The sequence below is a fragment of the Pristis pectinata genome, chromosome 4 (genome assembly GCF_009764475.1).
Source record: "Pristis pectinata isolate sPriPec2 chromosome 4, sPriPec2.1.pri, whole genome shotgun sequence".
NCBI lineage: Eukaryota > Metazoa > Chordata > Chondrichthyes > Rhinopristiformes > Pristidae > Pristis > Pristis pectinata.
Genome location: NC_067408.1, coordinates 120,341,141 through 120,362,891, shown reverse-complemented (window position 1 = coordinate 120,362,891; position 21,751 = coordinate 120,341,141). Strand labels below are relative to the sequence as shown.

The following is a 21,751-nucleotide window of genomic DNA, read 5'->3' as shown; positions in this document are numbered from 1 at the left end:
AAGGACCAGACCTATCCTTATCCATAATTAACTTGAAACTAATGACATTATGATCACTGGACCCAAAATGTTCGTCTACACATACTGTACTTCTGTTACCTGACCTGTCTGGTTCCCTAATAGGAGATCAAGTATTGCATTCTCTCTCGTTGGTACTTCTATATATTGATTTAGAAAACTTTCCTGAACATATTTGACAAACTCCAAGCCATCCAGCCCTTCCACAGTGTGGGAGTCCCAGTCAACATGTGGAAGCTCCAAGCTCCAATCTCAGACCACAGATATCAGCCCCAAGTTAGGCTTTAGGTCATGGGCTGAAAGCAGCCCACAGACCCTAGGCTCCAACATCAGCCATAATCTTCAACTCCAGTCCCAGTCTCAGATCTTGGCCATTGTTCCAGCTCAAGTCTTAAGCTCTAGTGGCAGCCAATCCTGAACTCTAATCTCAAGCCTCTACCTGGACCCCAGTCTGGATTTCCTGGAAGAGAAGGTGATTCAATGTTATGACGCCCTGTCCACCCAAAGATAACACCAGCACTGGAGTGGGTTCAGAGGAGATTGTTGCCTGGGATGGAGTGTTTCAGTTATGAGGAGAGACTGGAGAGGCTGGGTCTGTTCTCCCTGGAGATGAAGAGATTAAGAGGGGACATGATAGACATATATAAAGTTATCAGTGGAAAAGACAGGAAATACTTCTCCTTATGAGACATAGATAGAACTAGAGGACATAAATTTGGCGTAAGGGGTAAGAGATTGAGAGTATATTGAGAGGCAACCTTTTCACTCAGAGAGTGGTGAGTAGCTGGAATACACTGGCAGAGAGAGTGGTGGAAGCAGAGTCAATGACAGCATTTAAGTGTCTGGATGAGCACTTGAATTGCCCAGGTATAAAAAGCTACAGGCCAAGAGCAGGAATATGGAATTAATATGGATCCCACTGATCAACGTGGACGTAGTGGCCTGAATGGCCTGTTTCCATGCTGTATGACTCAATGACAAGTCACTATTTGATAGAACCAGAAATCAAAATAGAAAATGCTGGAAACATTTAACAAGTCAGGCAGTAAGGATGGAAAGTTCACATTGTGGTCAGCCTATAGAGCTGCTGCCTCACAGCTCCAGAGACCTGGCTTCAATCCTTGGATGCTGTCCGTATGAATTCTGCATGTTGTCTCTAGGACCCAGTAGATTTCTTCTGGGTGCTCCAGTTTCATCCCACATCTCAAAGACATTGGGACAGTAGGTTAATTTGCTGCTGTAAATTGTAGGTGAGTGGTGGAATCTGGGGGAAGTTGATGGGAATGTGGAGGATTAATGTAAATGGATGGTTGATGACCAGCATGGACCCAGTGAGCTGAAGGGCCTGTTTCCATGCTGTTGATGCTACGACTCTCAGCAGAGTTAACATCTTAGATTGAAGACTCTTCACCAGACACACTGATGAAGGATTATTGATTTGAACTCTATTGCTTTCTCTCCACAGGTGCTGTTTGACCTGCTGAGTTTTTCTCTGATTTCAGATTTCCAGCACCTCTGATTTTCATTGGGTAGAGCCAACCCACGTCTCTTACTTACAAGATATTTGAGAAGTGTGAATGGGAGAGTTGGCAGAAAATGTGTTGCATCAATGCTTTTAATTCAGCTCTCTGTTTCTTGACAGTGGAGGGGCTGAAGGTAGTTGAAATTGAGAAGTGTCGAAATGACATTCGAAAACTGCGCGATGAAATAGCAAAAAGAAATGACAGGTAAGTGTTGGGCACATGTTCTGTTGGGATTGTGTTTGACTGGATATACTACTCAACCTGAGCACAGGACCTGGGCTGTTGAGGCCAGGGTTTGGAAGCTCAGGTGAGGTCTAAGTTTGGGACGAGACTAGTTTGGGGCTGAATTTGGGGCTTGGGATAGGGACCTATGGCCTTGGCTGTAGGTGGCGATAGGTTCGGGGATATGAGTCTAGGCATGGTGGTCTGGGATTGGAGGCTGAGGCTGTGGACTTTCATTTGCCCCTTGACTGAAGCCTAGAGCTGAGCATCAAGGTTGGAGCCCAATGTTGGGATTTGTGGATGGGACCTGCGATGTGGTCTGCAGCTGTACTAGAGCCTGAGGTCTGAAGTCAGGCCTAAGATTTGATCTCTTCCTGCAGCTTGGAGATGAGCTCCAGTTAGAACCTATGGCCTGAACTGTGGTTGGCGATGATATCTGGGATTGTATCCTGGACTTGAGACCTGGGATGAAGTTATCGATTCAGATCCAGGTTCTTATGTGGAGATCAATGACTCCATACAAAGTTGTACAGCACAGAAATAGGCCCCTCAGCCCAACTCATTCTTACTGACCAAGGTGCCATTCCTGAGTTAATCTTATTTGCCTGCATTTGGCCCATATCCCTCTAAACCTTTCCTATCCAAGGCACCTGTCCAAGTGTCTTTTAAACATTGTAATTATACCTGCCTCTACTACTTCCTCTGGCAGCTCGTTCCATATACCCACCCCCTCTGTGTGAAAACACCTGCCCCTTAGGTCCCCTTTAAATCTTTCCCCTCTCACCGCTACACCCTCTAGTTTTTGACTCACCTACTCTGGGAATAAAACAGTGACCATCCCCCTTATCTACATCCTCATGATTTTATAAGCTTATAAGGTCACTCCCTCAACCTCCTTTGCTCCAGGGAAAACTGTCCCAGCCTATCCAGTTTCTCCTTGTAACTCAGGCCTCCAGTTCCAGTAACATCCTTGTAAATATTTTTTGCTAGAGAAGGGGCTTGGAGTTATTGCCTCCCAGGTTGCTTTGGGTCTGGGAATGCATCTTGGCTTAGGCCTCGTGATGTGGCCTTGTCAGAGAGTCATAAAATCATGGAGACAGAGAGCACAAGAACAGACCCTCAGACTGACTGTGTCCATGATAACCATCTATATTTGACCCATTTATCAGCACATTCTCTATTCCCTTCCAGGACTTGGCTACTCAGGTGATTTTGTAGAGATATTGGGTGCTGGGTCCTCTTGTTTGATACATATATTAATAATTTGCATGAGAATATAGGTGGCATGATTAGGTGTATAAAATCATGAGGAGCATAGATAGGGTGAATGTGCACAGTTTTTTTTTCCTGGGGTTGGGGAATCAAGAACTGGATGGTATAGGTTTAAAATGAGAGGGGAAAGATTTAATAGGAACTTGAGGGATAACTTTTTCAACCAGAGGGTGGGTATATGGAATGAGCTGCCTGAGGATGTGATTGAGTCTGGGTATTTCTGAAGCATGCATCTGTAGTTGGTGTCTGGAATGCAGGATAGGACGATGTTGATGCAGGCTAGAGGCCTGTAGTTGGATGCTGGTGCTGGGACTCGAGGTGGGGCTGGTACCCACTGGGTGTGGGTTAGGTGGTGAGCCAGGAGTGGGCAATAGGTGATGGGGTCTGGGGTTGGGTGTGTGGTTTAGGCTTCATGTTGGTGTCTGAGACCGAGCTCAGGAACATGATTGCGGCTGTAACTTGGTGTTAGACCACAAGATAAAGGAGCATAATTTGGCCATTCGACCCATCAAGTCTGCTCTGCTATTCAATCGTGGCTGATTTTTTTCAACCCCATTCTCCTGCCTTCTCCCCGTAACCCTTAACCCCCTTACTAATCAAGAATCTCAGTTTCTGCCTTAAATACACCCAACAAAGGCCTCCACAGCCATCTGTGGCAATCAATTCCACAGATTCACCACCCTCTGGCTGAAGAAATTCTACCTCATCTCAATTTTAAAGGGACGTCCCTTTATTCTGAGGCTGTGCCCTTGGATCCTAGGATCTCTTACTAATGGAAACATCTTCTCCACATCCGCTCTATCAAGACCTTTCAGCATCTAGTAGGTTTCAATGAGATCTCCCCTCATCCTTCTGACCTCCATTGAGTATAGGCCCAGAGACATCAATTGCTCCTCACGTCAAGCCTTTCATTCCTAGGATCATTCATGTGAACCTCCTTTGGCTCCTCTCCAGGGCCAGTACATGCTTCCTTAGATACAGGACCCAAAATTGCTCATAATATTCTAAATGCTGTCTGACCAATGCCTTATAAAGCCTCAGCATTACATCCTTGCTTTTATATTCTAGTCCTCTCAAGATGAATGCTAACATCGCATTTGCTTTCTTTAGTACCGACTCAACCTGCAAGTTAACCTTGAGAGAATCCGGAACTAAGACTTCCAAGTCCCTTCACACTTCTGATTTCTGAATTTTCTGCCCATTTAGAAAATAGTCTACAGCTTTATTCTTCCTACCAAAGTGCAGAACCCCATACTTTCCTACATTGTATTCCATCAGCCATTTCTTTGCCCACTCTCCCAACCTGTCCAAGTCCTTCTGCAAACTCCCTGCAACACCTATCTTGGTATCATCTGCAAACTTGGCCACAGTGTCATCAGTTCCTTCATCCAGATCATTAATGTATAAAATGAAAAGTTGCAGTCCCAACACTGAACTCTGCGGAACTCCACTAGTCACTGGCAGTCATCCTGAAACATACCCCTTTATTCCCACTCTCTGACTTCTGTCAGTCAACCAATCTTCCACCCATGCTTTTATCTTGCCTCTAACACCATGAGCTCTTATCTTGTTTAGCAGCCTTGTGTTGGGGCTGAGAGTTGTGACTCAGGATTCAGGGAGTGGGGTTGGGACTGGCATTGCAGATGTGCTCTAACTCTTGCTCTAAATGCAGCTTATTGGACCAGAAGAAGTTGATCCCACGTCGTGATGTTCCGTCATATTCAAAGGTAACTGGAATCCTGACCAATGGGGACCAGCCTTAGTCTGTTCCATAGAACAGTACAGCACAATACAGGCCCTTTGGCCCACAATGTTGTGTCAACCTTTAAACCTCACCTAAGACTATCTTACCCCTTCCTCCCACATATCCCTTTATTTTAAATTCTTCCATATGCTTATCTACGCTTGAATGTGACCAATGCACCTGCCTCCACCACCACCCCAGGCAGCAGACTACATGCCCCAACCACTCTCTGGATAAAAAAACCTTCCTCTATCTCTCTTGAACTTCCCACCCATTACTTTAAAACCATGCCCTCTTGTATTGAGCATTGGTGCCCTGGGAAAGAGGCACTGGCTGTCCACTCTATCTATTCCTCTTAATATTTTGTATACCTCTATCAAGTCTCCTCTCATCCTCCTTCTCTCCAAAGAGTAAAACCCTAGCTCCCTTAGTCTCTCCTCATAATCTATACTCTCCAATCCAGGCAGCATCCTGGTAAATCTCCTCTGCACCCTTTCCAACACTTCCACATCCTTCCTATAATGAGGCAACCAGAACTGGACACAGTACTCCAAGTGTGGTCTAACCAGAGTTTTGTAGAGCTGCATCATTACCTCATGGCTCTTAAACTCAATCCCACGATTTATGAAAGCTAGCATCCCATATGCTTTCTTAACTATCCTATCCACCTGTGAGGCAACTTTCAGGGATCTGTGGATATGGACCCCTAGATCCCTCTGCTCCTCCATACTGCCCAGAATCCTGCCATTAACTTTGTACTCTGCCTTGGAGTTTGTTCTTCCAAAATGTACTACCTCACACTTCTCCAGATTGCATTCCATCTGCCACTTCTCAGCCTAGCTTTGCATCCTATCAATATCCCTCTGCAATCTTCGCCAATCTATCCACAATACCAACCTTTGTGTCATCTGCAAACTTGCCAATCCACTCTTCTACACCATCGTCCAAGTCATTTATAAAAATCATGAAAAGCAGAGGTCCCAAAATCGATCCTTGTGGGACACTGCTAGTCACAGCCCTCCAGTCTGAATGCACTGTTCCAACCATTTATTTTTTCACAATCTGGGAATCATTGACATGACAACCCATGTATTATTTGCCCCTAGCCATCTTCTTGAATCAATGCAGTTCTTTTGATGAAGATTTTCCAAAATCCAGGATTTAGACCAAATGATGAAGGACTAGAAAAAATATTTCCTCATTGGGATGATGTGTAACTTAGAAGGTAACTTAGATGTGCCCATGCATCAGCTGCCCACATTCTTCTTGGTGGTAGAAGTCTTGGGTTTAAGGAGGTGATGTCAGGACAGCCTGGGTGAGTAAATGCAGTGCATTCTATAGGTGGTACACACTGTGGTAATGGATGTTTAGGCTAGAGGATGGAGTACTAGTCCTGAAAGGTGTTGACCTTCTTGACTGTTGTTGGAGGTGCCCTCATCCAGGAGAGTGGAGAATGTTCCATCACACTCTTTCCTTGTAGATGTGGTATTGGTATTGATATTGGTTTATTATTGTCACTTGTACCAAGAAACAATGAAAAACTTGTCTTGCATACCATTCATACAGACCAATTCATTACACAGTGCATTGAGGTAGTACAGGGTAAAAACAATAACAGAATACAGAGTAAAGTGTCACAGCTACAGGGAAGTGCATTGCAGGTAGACAATAAGGTGCAAGGTCATAACAAGGTCAATTGTGAGCTTAAGAGTCCATCTCATCATACAAGGGAACTGTTCAGTAGTCTTATCACTGTGGGATAGAAGCTGTCCTTGAGCCTGGTGGTATGTGCCTTCAGGCTCCTGTATCTTCTGCCTGATGGGAGCAGAGAGAATGACCCAGGTGTTAGCTTTTGGATGTCAGGTGATGAATTACTCACCAAAAGATCCTCAGCTTCTGATCCATGCTTATAGCCACAACACTTCTGTGGCTGGTCAGGTTGAGTTTCTGTCAAGGATGTTGATGGTGGGGTCTCAGCAATTGTAAGGAAATTGAAGGTAGGAGGTTAGATTCTATTGTGGGAGAGAAATTGCCTGGTAACTTTGTAACAAGAGCAGAGTCCTGGGGAGTATTGTAGAACAGAGACCTAAAGGTACAAATACATAGTTTCCTGAAAGTGGTGACGCTGTTAGACAGGGTGGTGAAGAAGGCACTTCATTGGTTGGGAGATTGAGTCCCAGCTAATTACAGGCCTGCAAGTCTAAAAAAAATCAATGGTAAGCAAGTTATTGAAAAGACATGGAGGTACAAGATTGATCTACACTTGGAAAGGCAGGGAGTAATCAAGGACAGTCAGCTTGCTTTGTTAGGTGGGAGACGCTATGACCATTTGATTGAAATTTTTTTGAACAGATAACAAAATGAATTGATAAAAGGTAATAGGGCTGATGTAGTTACATGCCCTTTGACAAGGTCCCACATGGAAGACTGGTCCAAAAACTTAGACCCAAGGAATCCAAGGCAAGTTGGATCCCAAATTAGCTTGATATTGGAGGTGGTGATGGAAGATTGTCTTGTGATTGGAAGTCTATGACCTGTGCATAACTAAGAAATTGATATGCAACCCTTACTGTTTGCTCAATACATTAATAATTTGTATGTGAATGTACAAGGTGTGATTAATTAAGAGTGGTGTTGTTGATAGTGTGGACATAAGAACATAACAAATAGGAGCAGATGTTGGCCATCTGCCCTGTTAAGCCTGCTCCACCATTCAATAAAATCAAGGCTGATCTGGCCTTGGATTTGGCTCAACCAACTTACCTTCCCCTGCCCCCCCCCCCCATAACCCTTCATTCCTCTACGATGCAAAAATCTATCCAACTGTCTCAAATATATTTAATGAGTAGCTTCTACTGCTTCCCTGGGCAGAAAATTCCAGATTCACTGCTTTTCCCAGGGAGTAGTTTCTCCTCATCTCCATCCTAAGTCTGTTCCCCAAATCTTGAGGCTATGTCCCCTAGTTCTAGTCTCACCTACCAGTGGAAAAAAGCTTACTGCCTCTATCTTACCTATCCCTTTCATAATTTGTTTCTACAAGAAACATTAAAGAGCAGGTACTTCTGGGGTCCAGGAATTAGATAGAAGGGTGACTGTCAGAGGAGAGAAAAGGCAAAAAAAAACAAACAGGCAGATAGTGCAGACACCAGATGCTGTTCCCCTCAATAAAAGGTTTTCTGCTTTGGAAGCTGTCGAGGGGGATGACCTGCAAGGATCAAGAAGCAGTAGCCAGGTCTCTGGCACTGGGACTGGTCCTGCTACTCAGAAGGCAAGGGAGAAGAGGAAGGCAGTAGTGATAGGGGACTCGATAGTCAGGGAAACAGACAGGAGGTTTTGTGGCAGTGAGCATGAATCCTGGATGGTATGTTGCCTCCCAGGTGCCAGGGTCCGGGATGTCTCTGATCGGGTCCACAGGATTCTAGAGCGGGAGGGAGAACAGCCAGAAGTCATGGTTCATGTTGGTACCAACGACATAGGTAGGAAGAGGGATGAGGTCCTGAAAAGTGAGTTTAGGGAGCTAGGCAGAAGGCTGAAGAATAGGACCTCAAGGGTAGCAATCTCAGGATTGCTGCCAGTGCCATGCAATAGTGAAGGTAGGAATAGGAGGAGATAGTAAATGAATGCGTGGCTGAGAAGTTGGTGCAGGAGGGAAGGTTTTAGATTTTTGGATCATTGGGATCTCTTCTGGGGAAGGTGGGACCTCTACAGAGGATAGGTTACATCTGAACCCGAGGGGGGCCAATATCCTTGCAGGCAGGTTTGCTAGGGTGGTTTGGGAGTGTTTAAACTAGTTTGCAAGGGGGATGGGAACCAGACAGGTAGGTCAGAGGAAGGAGCGGATGGAGAGAAAGTCAGATCTAACAGGCAGAGAGGCTTTGAGGAAGGAGAAGCAGAGTACAGGGTATAAAAGTAGAAAGGTGGATGGGCTAAAGTGCATTTACTTAAATGCAAGAAGTATCAGGAATAAGGGTGATGAACTGAGACCTTGAATAAGTACATGGGACTACAATATTGTGGCTCTTGCAGAGACTGTCACCAGGGCAGGAATGGATATTGAATATTCCTGGATTTCAGTGTTTTAAAAGGGATAGGGAAGGGGAGGGCAGAAGAAGAGGAGGGGTGGTGATACTGGTCAATGATACTATTACAACTGCAGAAAGGGCAAATAATGTAGAAGGATTCTCTCTAGAGTCAGTATAGGTGGAAGTTAGGAACAAGAAGGAGCAGTTACTCTACTGGGAGTATTCTATAGGCCCCTCAGTAGCAGCAGGGATACTGAGGAGCAGATTGGGAAACAGATTTTTGAAAAATGCGAGAATAACAGGGTTGTTATCATGGGAGATCTCAACTTCCCAAATTTTGATTGGCACTTGCTTAGTGCCAAAGGTTTAGATGGGGCAGAGTTTGTTAAGTGTCCAGCAGATTCCTGTCACAGTATGTTGACAGACCGACTAGAGGGAATGCCGTATTAGATCAGGTATAGAGTAATGAACCAGGTCAGGTGACAGATCTCTCAGTGGGTGAGCATTTGGGCGACAGCGACCACTGTTCCATAACCTTTAGCATTGTCATGGACAAGGATCGGAGCAAAGAGGACAGGAAGATGCTGCTCAGAAGGAAAGGGAGAAGAGGAAGGCAGTAGTGATAGGGGACTCGATAGTCAGGGAAACAGATAGGAGGTTCTGTGGCAGTGAGCATGAATCCTGGATGGTATGTTGCCTCCCAGGTGCCAGGGTCAGGGATGTCTCTGATCAGGACCACAGGATTCTTGAGCAGGAGAGAGAACAACCAGAAGTCATTGTTCATGTTGGTACCAACAACAAAGGGAGGAGGTACTGAAGAGATAGTTCAGGGAGCTAGGCAGAAGGCTGAAGAACAGGACCTCAAGGGTAGCAATCTCAGGATTGCTGCCAGTGCCATGCGATAGTGAAGGTAGGAATAGGAGGAGATGGCAAATAAATGTGTGGCTGAGAAGTTGGTGCAGGAGGGAGGCCTTTAGATTTTTGGATCATTGGGATCTCTTCTGGGGAAGGTGGGACCTGTTCAGAGAGAAAAGGTTACACCCAAACCTGAGGGGGGCCAATATCCTTGCAGCCAGGTTTGCCAAGGAGGTTCAGGAGGGTTTAAACTAGTTTGCAAGGGGGAGGGAAACTGGAGGAGTAGGTCAGAGGAAGAAGGGGAAGTCAGATCTAACAGGTAGAGAGGCTTTGAGGAAGGAAAAGCAGAGTACAGGCTATAGAAGTCGTAAGGTGGATGGGCTAAAGTGCATTTACTTAAATGCGAGAAGCATCAGGAATAAGGGAGATGAACTGAGAACTTGGATAAGTACATGGGACTACAATATTGTGGCTATTACAGGGACATGGCTGACATCAGGGCAGGAATGGATATTGAATATTCCTGGTTTTCAGTGTTTTAAAAGGGATAGGGAGGTGGGAAGAAGAGGAGGAGGGGTGGCGATACTGGTCAGGGACACAGTTACAGCTGCAGAATGGGTGGATAATGTAGGAGGATCCTCTCAAGAGTCAATATGGGTGGAAGTTAGGAACAAGAAAGGAGCAGTTACTCTACTGGGAGTATTCTATAGGCCCCCTGGTAGCAGTAGGGATACTGAGGAGCAGATTGGGAGGCAGATTTTGGAAAGATGTGAAAATAACAGGGTTACTATCGTGGGAGACTTCAACTTCCCAAATATTGATTGGCACCTGCTTAGTGCCAAAGGTTTAGATGGGGCAGAAATTGTTAAGTGTGTACAAGATGGATTCCTGTCACAGTATGTTGACAGGCTGACAAGAGGGAATGCCATATTAGATCTAGTTTTAGGTAATGAACCAGGTCAGGTGACAGATCTCTCAGTGGGTGAGCATTTGGGGGACAGTGACCACTGCTCCATAACCTTTAGAATTGTCATGGACAGGGATAGGAGCAAAGAGGATGGGAAGATATTTAATTGGGGAAAGGTGAATAATAGGGCTATAAGGTGAGAACTTGTGTGTAAATTGGGGTGACATTTGAGGAAAATGTACTATAGAGATGTGGTTGATGTTCAGGGATCTCTTGCAGGATGATAGGGATAAATTTGTCCCGGAGAGGCAGAGAAGGAATGGCAGGGTGAAGGAACTAGGGGTGACAAGGGAGGTGGAACAACTAGTTAGGAAGAAGGCGGCAGCATACATAAGGTGTAAGCAGCAAGGATCAGACAGGGCTTGTGAGGAGTATAGAGTAGCAAGGAGGGAACTTAAAAAGGGGCTGAGGACAGTGAGAAGGGGACATGAAAAGGCTTTGGCGAGTAGGGTTAAGGAGAATCCCAAGGCTTTTTACTTGTGTGTGAAGAGCAGAAGGATGGCTAGAGTAAAGGTGGGTCTGATTAAAGACCGTAGAACAATACGGCGCAATACAGGCCCTTCAGCCCACCATGTTGTGCCATCCTTCAAACCACATCTAAGTCTATCTAACCCCTTCCTCTCACATATCCCTCTATCTTAAATTCCTCCATATGCTTATCTAACAATCTCTTAACTACCCTATCCACCTGTGAGGCAACTTTCAGTGATCTGTGGATATGAAGCCCCCAGATCCCTCTGTTCCTCTACACTGCCCAGAATCCTGCCATTTACTTCGTACTCCGCCTTGGAGTATGTCCTTCCAAAGTGTACTACCTCACACTCAAAGGTAGGAAGCTGTGGAAGTGGGTGAGGTTCTCAATGAATACTTCTCTTCAGTATTCACCAAGGAGAGGGGCCTTGATGATTCTGAGGACAGTGTTGGTAAGGGTAATGTTCTAGAGTACATAGATATCAAGAGAGAGGATGTGTTGGAGCTGTTAGAAAATATTAGGACAGATAAGTCCCAGGTCCTGACAGAATATTCCCCAGGCTGCTTCGTGAGGTGGGGGAGGAGATTGCTGAACTGTTGGCTAGGATCTTTGAGTCCTCATTGTCAATGGGGATGGTCCTGGAGGATTGCAGGGTGGCAAATGTTGTCCCCCTATTCAAAAAAGGTAGTAGGGATAGTCCAGGGAATTACAGACCAGTGAACCTTACATCTGTGGTGGGAAAGCTGTTGGAAAGAATTCTTAGATATAGGATCTATGATCATTAAGAGAATCATGGACCGACTAGGGACAGCCAGCATGGATTTGTGAAGGGAAGATCTTGCCTCACAAACCTGATAGGGTTCTTTGAGGAGGTGACCAGGAAGATTGATGAGGGTAGTGCAGTAGATATGGTCTACATGGATTTTAGTAAGGCATTTGATAAGGTTCCACAAGGTAGGCTTCTTCAGAAGGTCAGAGGCCAAGGGATCCAGGGAGGCTTGGCCATGTGGATTCAGAATTGGCTTGCCTGTAGAAAGCAGAGGGTTGTGGTGGTCTGAGTGCATTTGGATTAGAGGGCTATGACTAGTGGTGTCCCACAGGGATCGGTTCTGGGACCTCTACTTCTTGTGATATTAATTAACTACATAGATGAGGGGGTGAAAGGGTGCGTTAGCAAGTTTGCAGATGACACAAAGATCGGTGATGTTGTGGATAGTGTGGAGGGCTGTCGAAGCTTACAGAAGGATATTGATAGGATGCAGAGCTGGGCTGATAAGTGGCAGATGGAGTTCAATCCAGAGAAGTGTGAGGTGGTACACTTTGGAAGGACAAACCCCAAGGTGGAGTACAAGGTATATGGCAGGATTCTGGGCAGTGTAGAGGACCAGAGGGATCTGGGTGTTCATATCCACAGGTCCCTGAAAGTTGCCACCCCAGTGGATAGGGTAGATAAGAAATCTTATGGGATGTTACTTTTGTAAATCATGGGATTGAGTTTAAGAGCCACGAGGTAATGATGCAGCTCTACAAAACTCTGGTTAGACCACACTTGGAGTACTGTGTCCAATTCTGGTCACCTCATTATAGGAAGGATGTGGAGGCATAGGAAAGGGTGCAGAGGAGCTTTTCCAGGATGCTGCATGGATTAGAGAGTATGGATTATGAGGAGAGACTAAAGGAGCTAGGGCTTTACTCTTTGGATAGAAGGAGGATGAGGGGAGACATGATAGAGGTATACAAAACATTAAGAGGAATAGATAGAGTAGACAGCCAGCGCCTCTTCCCCAGGGCACTAATGCTCAATACAAGAGGGCATGGCTTTAAGGTAAATGGGTGGGAAGTTCAAGGGAGATATCAGAGGGGGTTTTTCACCCAGAGTGGTTGGTGCATGGAATGCACTGCCTGGGGTGGTAGTGGAGGCTAATACATTGGTCAAGTTCAAGAGATTGTTAGATAAGTATATGGAGGAATTTAAAATAGAATGATATGTGGGAGGAAGGGGTTAGATAGTCTTAGGTGTGGTTTAAAGATCAGCACAGCATGGTGGGCCGATGGGCCTGTATTGTTCTATGATTCTATCCCCTCATTGTTCTGAATTCGAGTCAATATAGTCCCAGGCAACTCAATCTTTCCTCATAGGCTAACCCTTCATCTCTGGAGTCAACCTGGTGAACCTCCGCTGCACTGCCTCCAAAGCAGATACATCTTTCCTCAAGCAAGCAGACCAGAACTGCATGCAGTACTCCAGGTGCAGGCTCACCAGTACCCTGTACAGTTGCAGCATAACCTCCCTGCTCTTAAATTCAAATCACTCTAGCAATGAAGACCAGAATTCCATTTGCCTTCTTGATAACCTGTTGCACCTGCAAACCAACCTTTTGCAATTCATGCACAAGCACTCCCAAGTCCCTTTGCACAACAGCATGCTGCAGTCTTTCACCATTTAAATAATAGTGGATTACCTTACATTTACCAACATTGTACTCCACCTGCCATATATTGCCCACTCACTTAATCTCTCTGCACCATAAAACCATAGAGCACAAAACAGGCCCTTCGGCCCACCATGTTGTGCCGTCCATCAAACCACCCTCACACTATCTAACCCTTTCCTCCCAAATATACCTCTATCTCACATTCCTCCATGTGCCTATCCAACAAACTCTTGAACCTGTCCAATGTATCTGCCTCCACCACCACCCCAGGCAGTGCATTCCATGCACCAACCACTCTCTGGGTGAAAAACCTCCCCCTGACATCTCCCCTGAACCTCCCACCCATAACCTTAAAGCCATGCCCTCTCATCTTGAGCATTGGTGCCCTGGGAAGGAGGCGCTGGCTGTCTACTCTATCTATTCCTCTCAATATTTTATATACCTCTATCATGTCTCCTCTCATCCTCTTCCTTTCCAGTGAATAAAGCCCTAGCACCTTAAGCCTTTCCTCATATTCCATACGCTCTAATCCAGGCAGCATCCTGGTAAATCTCCTCTGCACCCTCTCCAATGCCTCCACATCCTTCCTATAATGTGGCGACCAGAACTGAACACAGTCCTCTAAGTGTGGTCTAACTAGAGTTTTGTAAAGCTGCATCATCACTTCGCGGCTCTTAAACTCAATCCCACGACTTATGAAAGCTAACATCCTATAGGCTTTCTTAACTGCTCTATCCACCTGTGAGGCAACTTTCAGCGAACTGTGAATATGAACCCCCAGATCCCTCTGCTCCTCTACACTGCCAAGAACCTTGCCATTCACCCAGTACTCTGCCCTGGAGTTTCTCCTTCCAAAGTGTACCAGCTCACACTTCTCCAGATTGAACTCCACCTGCCACTTGTCAGCCCAGCTCTGCATCCTATCAATATCCTTCTGTAAGCTCCGACAGCCCTCCACACTATCCACAACACCGCCGATCTTAGTGTCATCCGCAAACTTACTAACCCAGCCTTCCACCCCCTCATCCAAGTCATCTATAAATATCACAAAAAGTAGAGGTCCCAGAACCGATCCCTGCGGGACACCACTAGTCACTGCCCTCCAATCCGAGGGCACTCCTTCCACCACAACCCTCTGCTTTCTACAGGCAAGCCAATTCCTAATGCACACAGCCAAGCTTCCCTGGATCCCTTGGCCTCTGACCTTCTGAAGAAGCCTACCATGCGGTACTTTATCAAACGCCTTACTAAAATTCATATAGACCACATCCAGCACACTACCCTCATCAACCTTCCTCGTCACCTCCTCAAAGAATCCTATCAGGCTTGTGAGGCAAGATCTTCCCTTCACAAAGCCATGCTGGCTGTTCCTAATCAGTCCATAATTCTCCAGGTGTTCATAGATCCTATCCCTTAGAATCCTTTCTAACAGCTTACCCACCACAGACGCAAGGCTCACCGGTCTGTAATTCCCTGGACTATCCCTACTACCTTTTTTGAACAAGAGGACAACATTCGCCACTCTCCAATCCTCCGACACCATCCCTGTGGACAACGAGGACTCAAAAGTCCTTACCAGCGGTTCAACAATTTCCTCCCTCACCTCTCGAAGCAACTTGGGGAAAATCCCGTCGGGCCCCGGAGATTTATCTGTCTTGATATTATTTAACAACTTCAACACATCCTCTCTCTTGATATCTACAACCTTGAGAACATTACCCTTACCAGCACTCCCTTCTGCATCATCAAGACCCCTCTCCTCGGTGAATACTGAAGAGAAGTATTCATTGAGAACTTCTCCCACTTCCGCCGCCTCCAGGCACATTCTCCCACCTTGGTCTTTAATAGGACCTACCTTTACCCTAGCCATCCTCCTACCCTTCACGGAGGTGAAAAAGGCCTTGGGATTCTCCTTAACCCTACTAGCCAACACCTTTTTATGTCCCCTTCTAGCTCTCCTCAGCCCTTTCTTAAGTTCCTTCCTCGCTACTCAATATTCCTCATGGGCCCTGTCTGAACCTTGCTGCTTATACCTTATGTATGCTACCTTCTTCTCCCTAACTAGTCATTCCACCTCTCTCATCACCCACGGTTCCTTCACCCTGCCATTCCTTCTGCCTCACCGGGACATATTTATCCCTAACATCCTGCATAAGATCCCTGAACATCGACCACATCTCCATGGTACATTTCCCTTCAAAAAGGACATCCCACTTTACACTCCCAAGTTCTCTCCTTATAGCCTCATAGTTCGCCCTTCCCCAATTAAAAATCCTCTTGTCCTCTCTGCACCTGTCCATGACAATTTTAAAGGTTATGGAGCAATGGTCACTGTCCCCCAAATGCTCACCCACCAATAGATCCTTCACCTGTCCCGGTCCATTTCCTAAAACTAGATCTAACATGGCATTCCCTCTAGTCGGCCTGTCAACATACTGCGTCAGGAATCCCTCCTGGACACATTTAACAAATTCCGTCCCATCTAAACCTTTGGCACTAAGCAGGTTCCAGTCTGTATTTGGGAAGTTGAAGTCTCCCATTATAACAACCCTGTTATTTTTGCTTCTCTCCAAACACTGCCTGCCAAACTGCTCCTCTATATCTCTACTGCTACCAGGGGGCCTATAGAATACTCTTAGTAGAGTAACTGCTCCTTTCTTGTTCCTTACTTCCACCCATATGGACTCCAGAGATGATCCTTCTGCAACATCTATCCTTTCTGCAGCTGTAACAGTGTCCCTGACCTGTATCGCCACCCCTCCTCCTCTTCTTCCCCCTTTCCTATCCCTCTTAAAACACCGAAAACCAGGAATATTCAATATCCACTCCTGCCCTGACGTCAGCCACGTCTCAGTAATAGCCACAATCTCCACACCTTCAGCACAACTTGCTTCTCTACTCAATTTAGTGTCATCAGCAAACTTAGACATGTTACACCTGGCCCCCTCTTCCAAACCGTTAATGTATATTGTGAACAGTTGCAGGCACAGCACTCATCATTAATTGCCAACCAGAGAAAAGAACATTAGATCACAGTGCAGGCCCTTCAGCCCACAATATTCTGCCGACATTTTATCCTGATAAGATCTATCTAACCCTTCCCTCCCACATAGCCCCCTATTTTTCTATCATTCATGTATCTACCTGAGAGTCCCTTAAATGTCCCTATTTCATCTGCCACCACAACCTCTGCAGAGGGCATTCCACGCATTCATCACTCAAAACATTTATCCCTGACATCCCCTTATATCTTCCTCCAATCACCGTAAATTATGACCCCTCATGTTAGCCATTGTCACCCTGGGGAAAGGTATCTGACTGTCCACTCAATCTATGCCTCTTATCATCTTGTACACCTCTATCAAGTCACCTCTTATCCTCCTTCTCTCTCAAGAGAAAATCCCTAGCTCACTCAACTAATCCTCATAAGACATGCTCTCCAATCCAGGCAACAGCCTGGTAAATTTCCTCTGAACCCTCTCTAAAGCTTTCACATCCTTCCTATAATGTGGTGACCAGAACAGAACACAGTACTCCAAGTGTGGTATAACCAGAGTTCTATAGAGCTGCAACATCACCTTGTAGCTCTTGAACTCAAAACCCCAACTAATGAAGGCCAACACACCATACACCTTCTTCACAACCCTATCAACCTGTATGACAACCTTGAGGGATCTATGGACATGGACCTCAAGATCCCTCTGTTCCTCCACACTGCTAAGAGTCCTACCACTAACCTTGTATTCTGCCTTCAAATTTGATCTCCCAACGTGTATCACTTCACTTATCCAGGTTGAACTCCATCTGCCACTTCTCAGCCCAGCTCTGCATTCTACCAATGCCATGTTGTAATCTGCAGCAACCTTCCACACGACCCACAACACCACCAACCTTTATGATCAGCAAACTTCCAAACCCACCCTTCCATATCCTCATCCAAGTCATTTATATATATATAAAAATCACAAAGAGCAGGAGTCCCAGAACAGATCCCTGCAGAACACCACTGGTCACTGACCTCCAGGCAGGATACACTCCATCTACTACAGCCCTGTCTGCTATGGGTGAGCCAATTCTGAACCCTCACAGCCAATTTTCCGTGGATCCCACGCCTCCTGACTTTCTGAATCAGCCTTCCATGAGGAACTTTATCAAACATCTTACTAAAATCCATGCATACTACATCTACTGCTCTACCTTCAATGAATTCTTTGAGGATGTGACAAGGCAGAATCAGGCTCATGAGGCACAACCTGCCCCTCACAAAGCCATGTTGACTGTCCCTAATCAGCCGATGCTTCTCTAAGTGCCCATAAATCCTGTCTCTAAGAATCTTCTCCAGTAATTTGCCCACCACTGAAGACTCACTGCTCTGTAATTCCTAGGGCTATCCCTACTCTTTTTCTTAAAGGAAGGAACAACATTTGCTACCCTCCAATCATCGGGCACTACTCCTGTGGCCAGTGAGGATTCAAAGATCACCAAAGGTGCAGTAATCTCTTCCCTGGCTTCCCATAATAACCTTGGATATATCCTGTCCTCTGACTTCTCTATCCTGATGTTTCTCAAGTTCCAGCACATCCTCTTGCCCCACATTGACATGCCCTAGCATATCAGCCTGTCCTACACCATCCTCACTACCAAGGTCTCTCTCTGGTGAATACTGAAGCAAAGTATTCATTAAGGACCTCCTCTACCTTTTCCAACTCCAGGCACATGTTTCCTCTTATATCCCTGATCGGTCCTACCCTCACTCTAGTCATCCTCTTATTCTTCACATAAGTGTGGAATGCCTTGAGATTTTCTTTGATCCTACTCGCCAAGGACTTCATATGCCCCCTTATAGCTCTCCTAAGTCCATTCTTAAGCTACCTTGTAACTCTCCAGAGCCCTGTCTGATCCATGCTTTCTAAACCTCAGGTAAGCTTCTTTCTTCCTCTTGAAAAGATATTCTGCATCTCATGTCAACCACGGTTCCTTTACTCTACCATTCTTATCTTGCCTCAATGGGACAAACCTATCCAGAACCCCATGTAAGTATTCCTTAAACAACCTCCACATTTCTGCTGTGTACTTCCAAGAACATCTGTTCCCAATTTACGCTCCCAAGTTCCTGCCAAATAGCATCATAATTCCCTCTCCCTCAGAGAAATACTTTCCCATATCATCTGCTCCTATTCCTCTCCAAGGCTATGGTAAAGGTCAAGGAGTTATGGTCACTGTCTCCAAAATGCTATCCCACCGAGAGATCCGAAACCTGATCAGGCTCATTGTCTTGCTCCAGATCCAGTATGGCATCCTCTAGTCAGCCTGTCCACAATACTGTCAGGAATCCTCCCTGGACATGCCCAACAAACTGTCCCATCTATCCCCTTTACACTAAGGAGGTGCCAATCAATATTAGGGAAGTTGAAATCACCCCTGACAACAATCCTGTTATTTTTGCGTTTCTCCAAAATCTGCCTCCTGATCAGATCCTCAGCATCTCCGCTGCTATTGGCAGGGTCTGTAGAATACTTCCAGAGTGATCTCTCCCTTCCTATTTCTGACTGCCACCCACACTGACTCAGTGGACAATTCCTCCAGGACATCCTCCCTTTCTACAGCCATGATACTGTCCCTAATCAGCAAAGCCACTCCCTCACCTCTTACCTCCGTCCCTTTTGAAACAGCTAAACCCCAGAATACCCAGCAGCCATTCCTACCCTTGTGACAGCCAAGTCTCTGTAATGGCCACCATGTCACAGTTCCATTACTTACTCATGCTCTAAGTTCATCAGCCTTGTTCCTGATACTTCTCACATTAAAGTAGACACACTTCAGCCCATCCAACTGACTGCAATTTTGCCCTTTCAACTGCCTATCCTTCCTCACAGTCTTTCTACACTCTGCATCTACTTGTACACGACATGAACCAACCTCTGACTTATCACTCTGGTTTCCATCCCCCTGCCAAACTAGTTTAAACCCTCCCCAACAGTTCTAGCAAACCTGCCCACAAGAATATTGGTCCCTGTCCCATTCAGGTGCAACCCGTCCCTTTAGTACAGGTCGTACCTTCCCTAGAAGAGATCCCAATGACCAACAAATCTGAAACCCAGCCCCCTGCACCAATTTCTCAGCCACAGATTCATCTGCCAAATCATTCTATTCTTACCCTCACTGGAACATGACACAGGCAACAATCCAGAGATCATTACCCTTGAGGGCCTGCTTTTTAACTTGCTACCTAGCTCTATATATTTCCCTCATCAGGACCTCATCTCTTTTCCTACCCACGTCATTGGTACCAATATGTGCCACAACCTCTGGCTGTTCATCTCCCCTCCTTCAGAATGCTGTGGACCCAGAGACATCCCTGACCCTGGCACCAGAGAGGCAACCTACCATCCATGAACCTCTTTCACGTCCACAAAATCTCCTGTCTATTTACCTTACTATGGAATTCCCTATCACTACCACCCTCCTCTTCTCCCCCTTTCCTTTCTGCACCACACAGAGACGAGGTCACTGCAGCTTTCCTCTGGTAGGGCATCCCTCCCCAGCAGTATCCAAAGCAGTATACCTGTTATTGAGGGGAACAGCCACAGGTGTACTCTGCACTACCTGCCTATTCTCTGTCCTTCTCCTGACAGAGACCCAGTTACCTGCCTCCTGCAGCTTTGGAGCAACTGTGTCCCTGTAGCTCTTGTCTATGTACTCCTCATTATCCCATAGGAGCTGAAGGTCATCCAGCTGCAGTTCCCTAACACAGTCTGTAAGGAGCTGCAGCTGGATGCACCTTGTGCAGATGCAGTTATCAGGGAGACTGGATGTCTCCCAGAACTCCCACATCTCACAAACTGAACACACCACTGACCCTGGAGCCATTCTAACTGCTCTGTCCTGGCACTAAAGGGAACACCACAGCAAAGAAAGAAAGGAACTTACCAGAGACTTACCTTCACCTCTTCTCACCAAAGCCTCAGCTCCTCACTCTAACACTGGATCTTTCACACAATGGCCACTACACTTATACCTGCGTTATCTTCATTTGCTGCTGTTAATAAGCCAATCAACTGGTAACAATTTGCAAATGTGCCTTGTTTAGACTCTTGCAAGGTGAAACTCATAAGCTCAGGCACAGAGACTCACCTCTTTTGAGAGAGATCAGAGATTTCTTTATTAGTCACATGTACATCGAAACACACGGTGAAATGCATCTTTTGCGTAGAGTGTTCTGGGGGCAGCCCGCAAATGTCGTCACGCTTCCGGCACCAACATAGCATGCCCACAACTTCCTAACCCGTACGCCTTTGGAATGTGGGAGGAAACCGGAGCACCCGGAGGAAACCCACGCAGACATGGGGAGAACGTACAAACTTCTTACAGACAGCAGCCAGAATTGAACTTGGGTCGCTGGTGCTGTAATAGTGTTACGCTAACTGCTACACTACCGTGCCCACTCCAAATCTGGCTCCAACTCCTGACTCTGCAAGGTGAAACTCACAATCTCAAGCACAGAGACTCATCTCTTTTCAAAGGTCCCACTCCAAACAGCCATTTATCCCAACTCTCTGCCTTCTATTGGTTAACCAATCCTCTATCCATGCTAATACATTACCCCCAACTCTATGCATCCTTATCTTATGGATGTCTTTTATGCAGCACCTTATTGAACACCTTCTGGAAATCCAAGTATACAACATCCACCTGATCTCCTCTATCCATTGCATTCATTATATCCTCAAAGAATTCCAGTAAGTTTGTCAATCAAGACCTGCTCTTCTTGAATCCATGCTGCGTCTACCTGATGGAGTCATTTCTATCCAGATGTATCGCTACTTCTTCTTTATTGAAAGCTTCAAGCATTTTCCTGACTACAGACGTAAAGCTAACTGGCCTTTTGTTACCTGCCTTTTGCCTACATCCTTTTATAAACAGTGGTGTGACACTTGTTGTCTTCCAATCCACCAGGACCTGCCCAGAGTCCAGAGAATTCTGCCCAGGGTCCAGAGAATGTTGGCCTTCATTGCTGGAGGGATTGAATTTAAGAGTAGGGAGGTTATGCTGCAACTGTACAGGGTCCTGGTGAGGCTGCACCGGGAGTACTGCGTGCATTTCTGGTCTCCTTACTTGAGGAAAGATGTACTGGCTTTGTAGGCGGTGCAGAGGAGGTTCACCAGGTTGAGTCCAGAGTTGAGGGGTTAGCCTATGAGGAGAGATTGAATTGCCTGGGACT

General features: G+C 46.0%; 1 protein-coding gene across 1 annotated transcript in view; it reads left to right on the top strand.

Moving 5' to 3' along the window:
* The window catches only part of pde9aa (phosphodiesterase 9aa), a 170,378-nt gene that overhangs the window by 102,967 nt on the left and 45,660 nt on the right, over positions 1-21,751 (top strand). Inside the window, exons 7-9 of the mRNA XM_052014506.1 lie at positions 1,661-1,745; positions 3,682-3,687; positions 4,708-4,762. Of these exons, the coding sequence (XP_051870466.1) occupies positions 1,661-1,745; positions 3,682-3,687; positions 4,708-4,762 (146 nt within the window). The remainder of the gene's footprint in view (positions 1-1,660; positions 1,746-3,681; positions 3,688-4,707; positions 4,763-21,751) is intronic.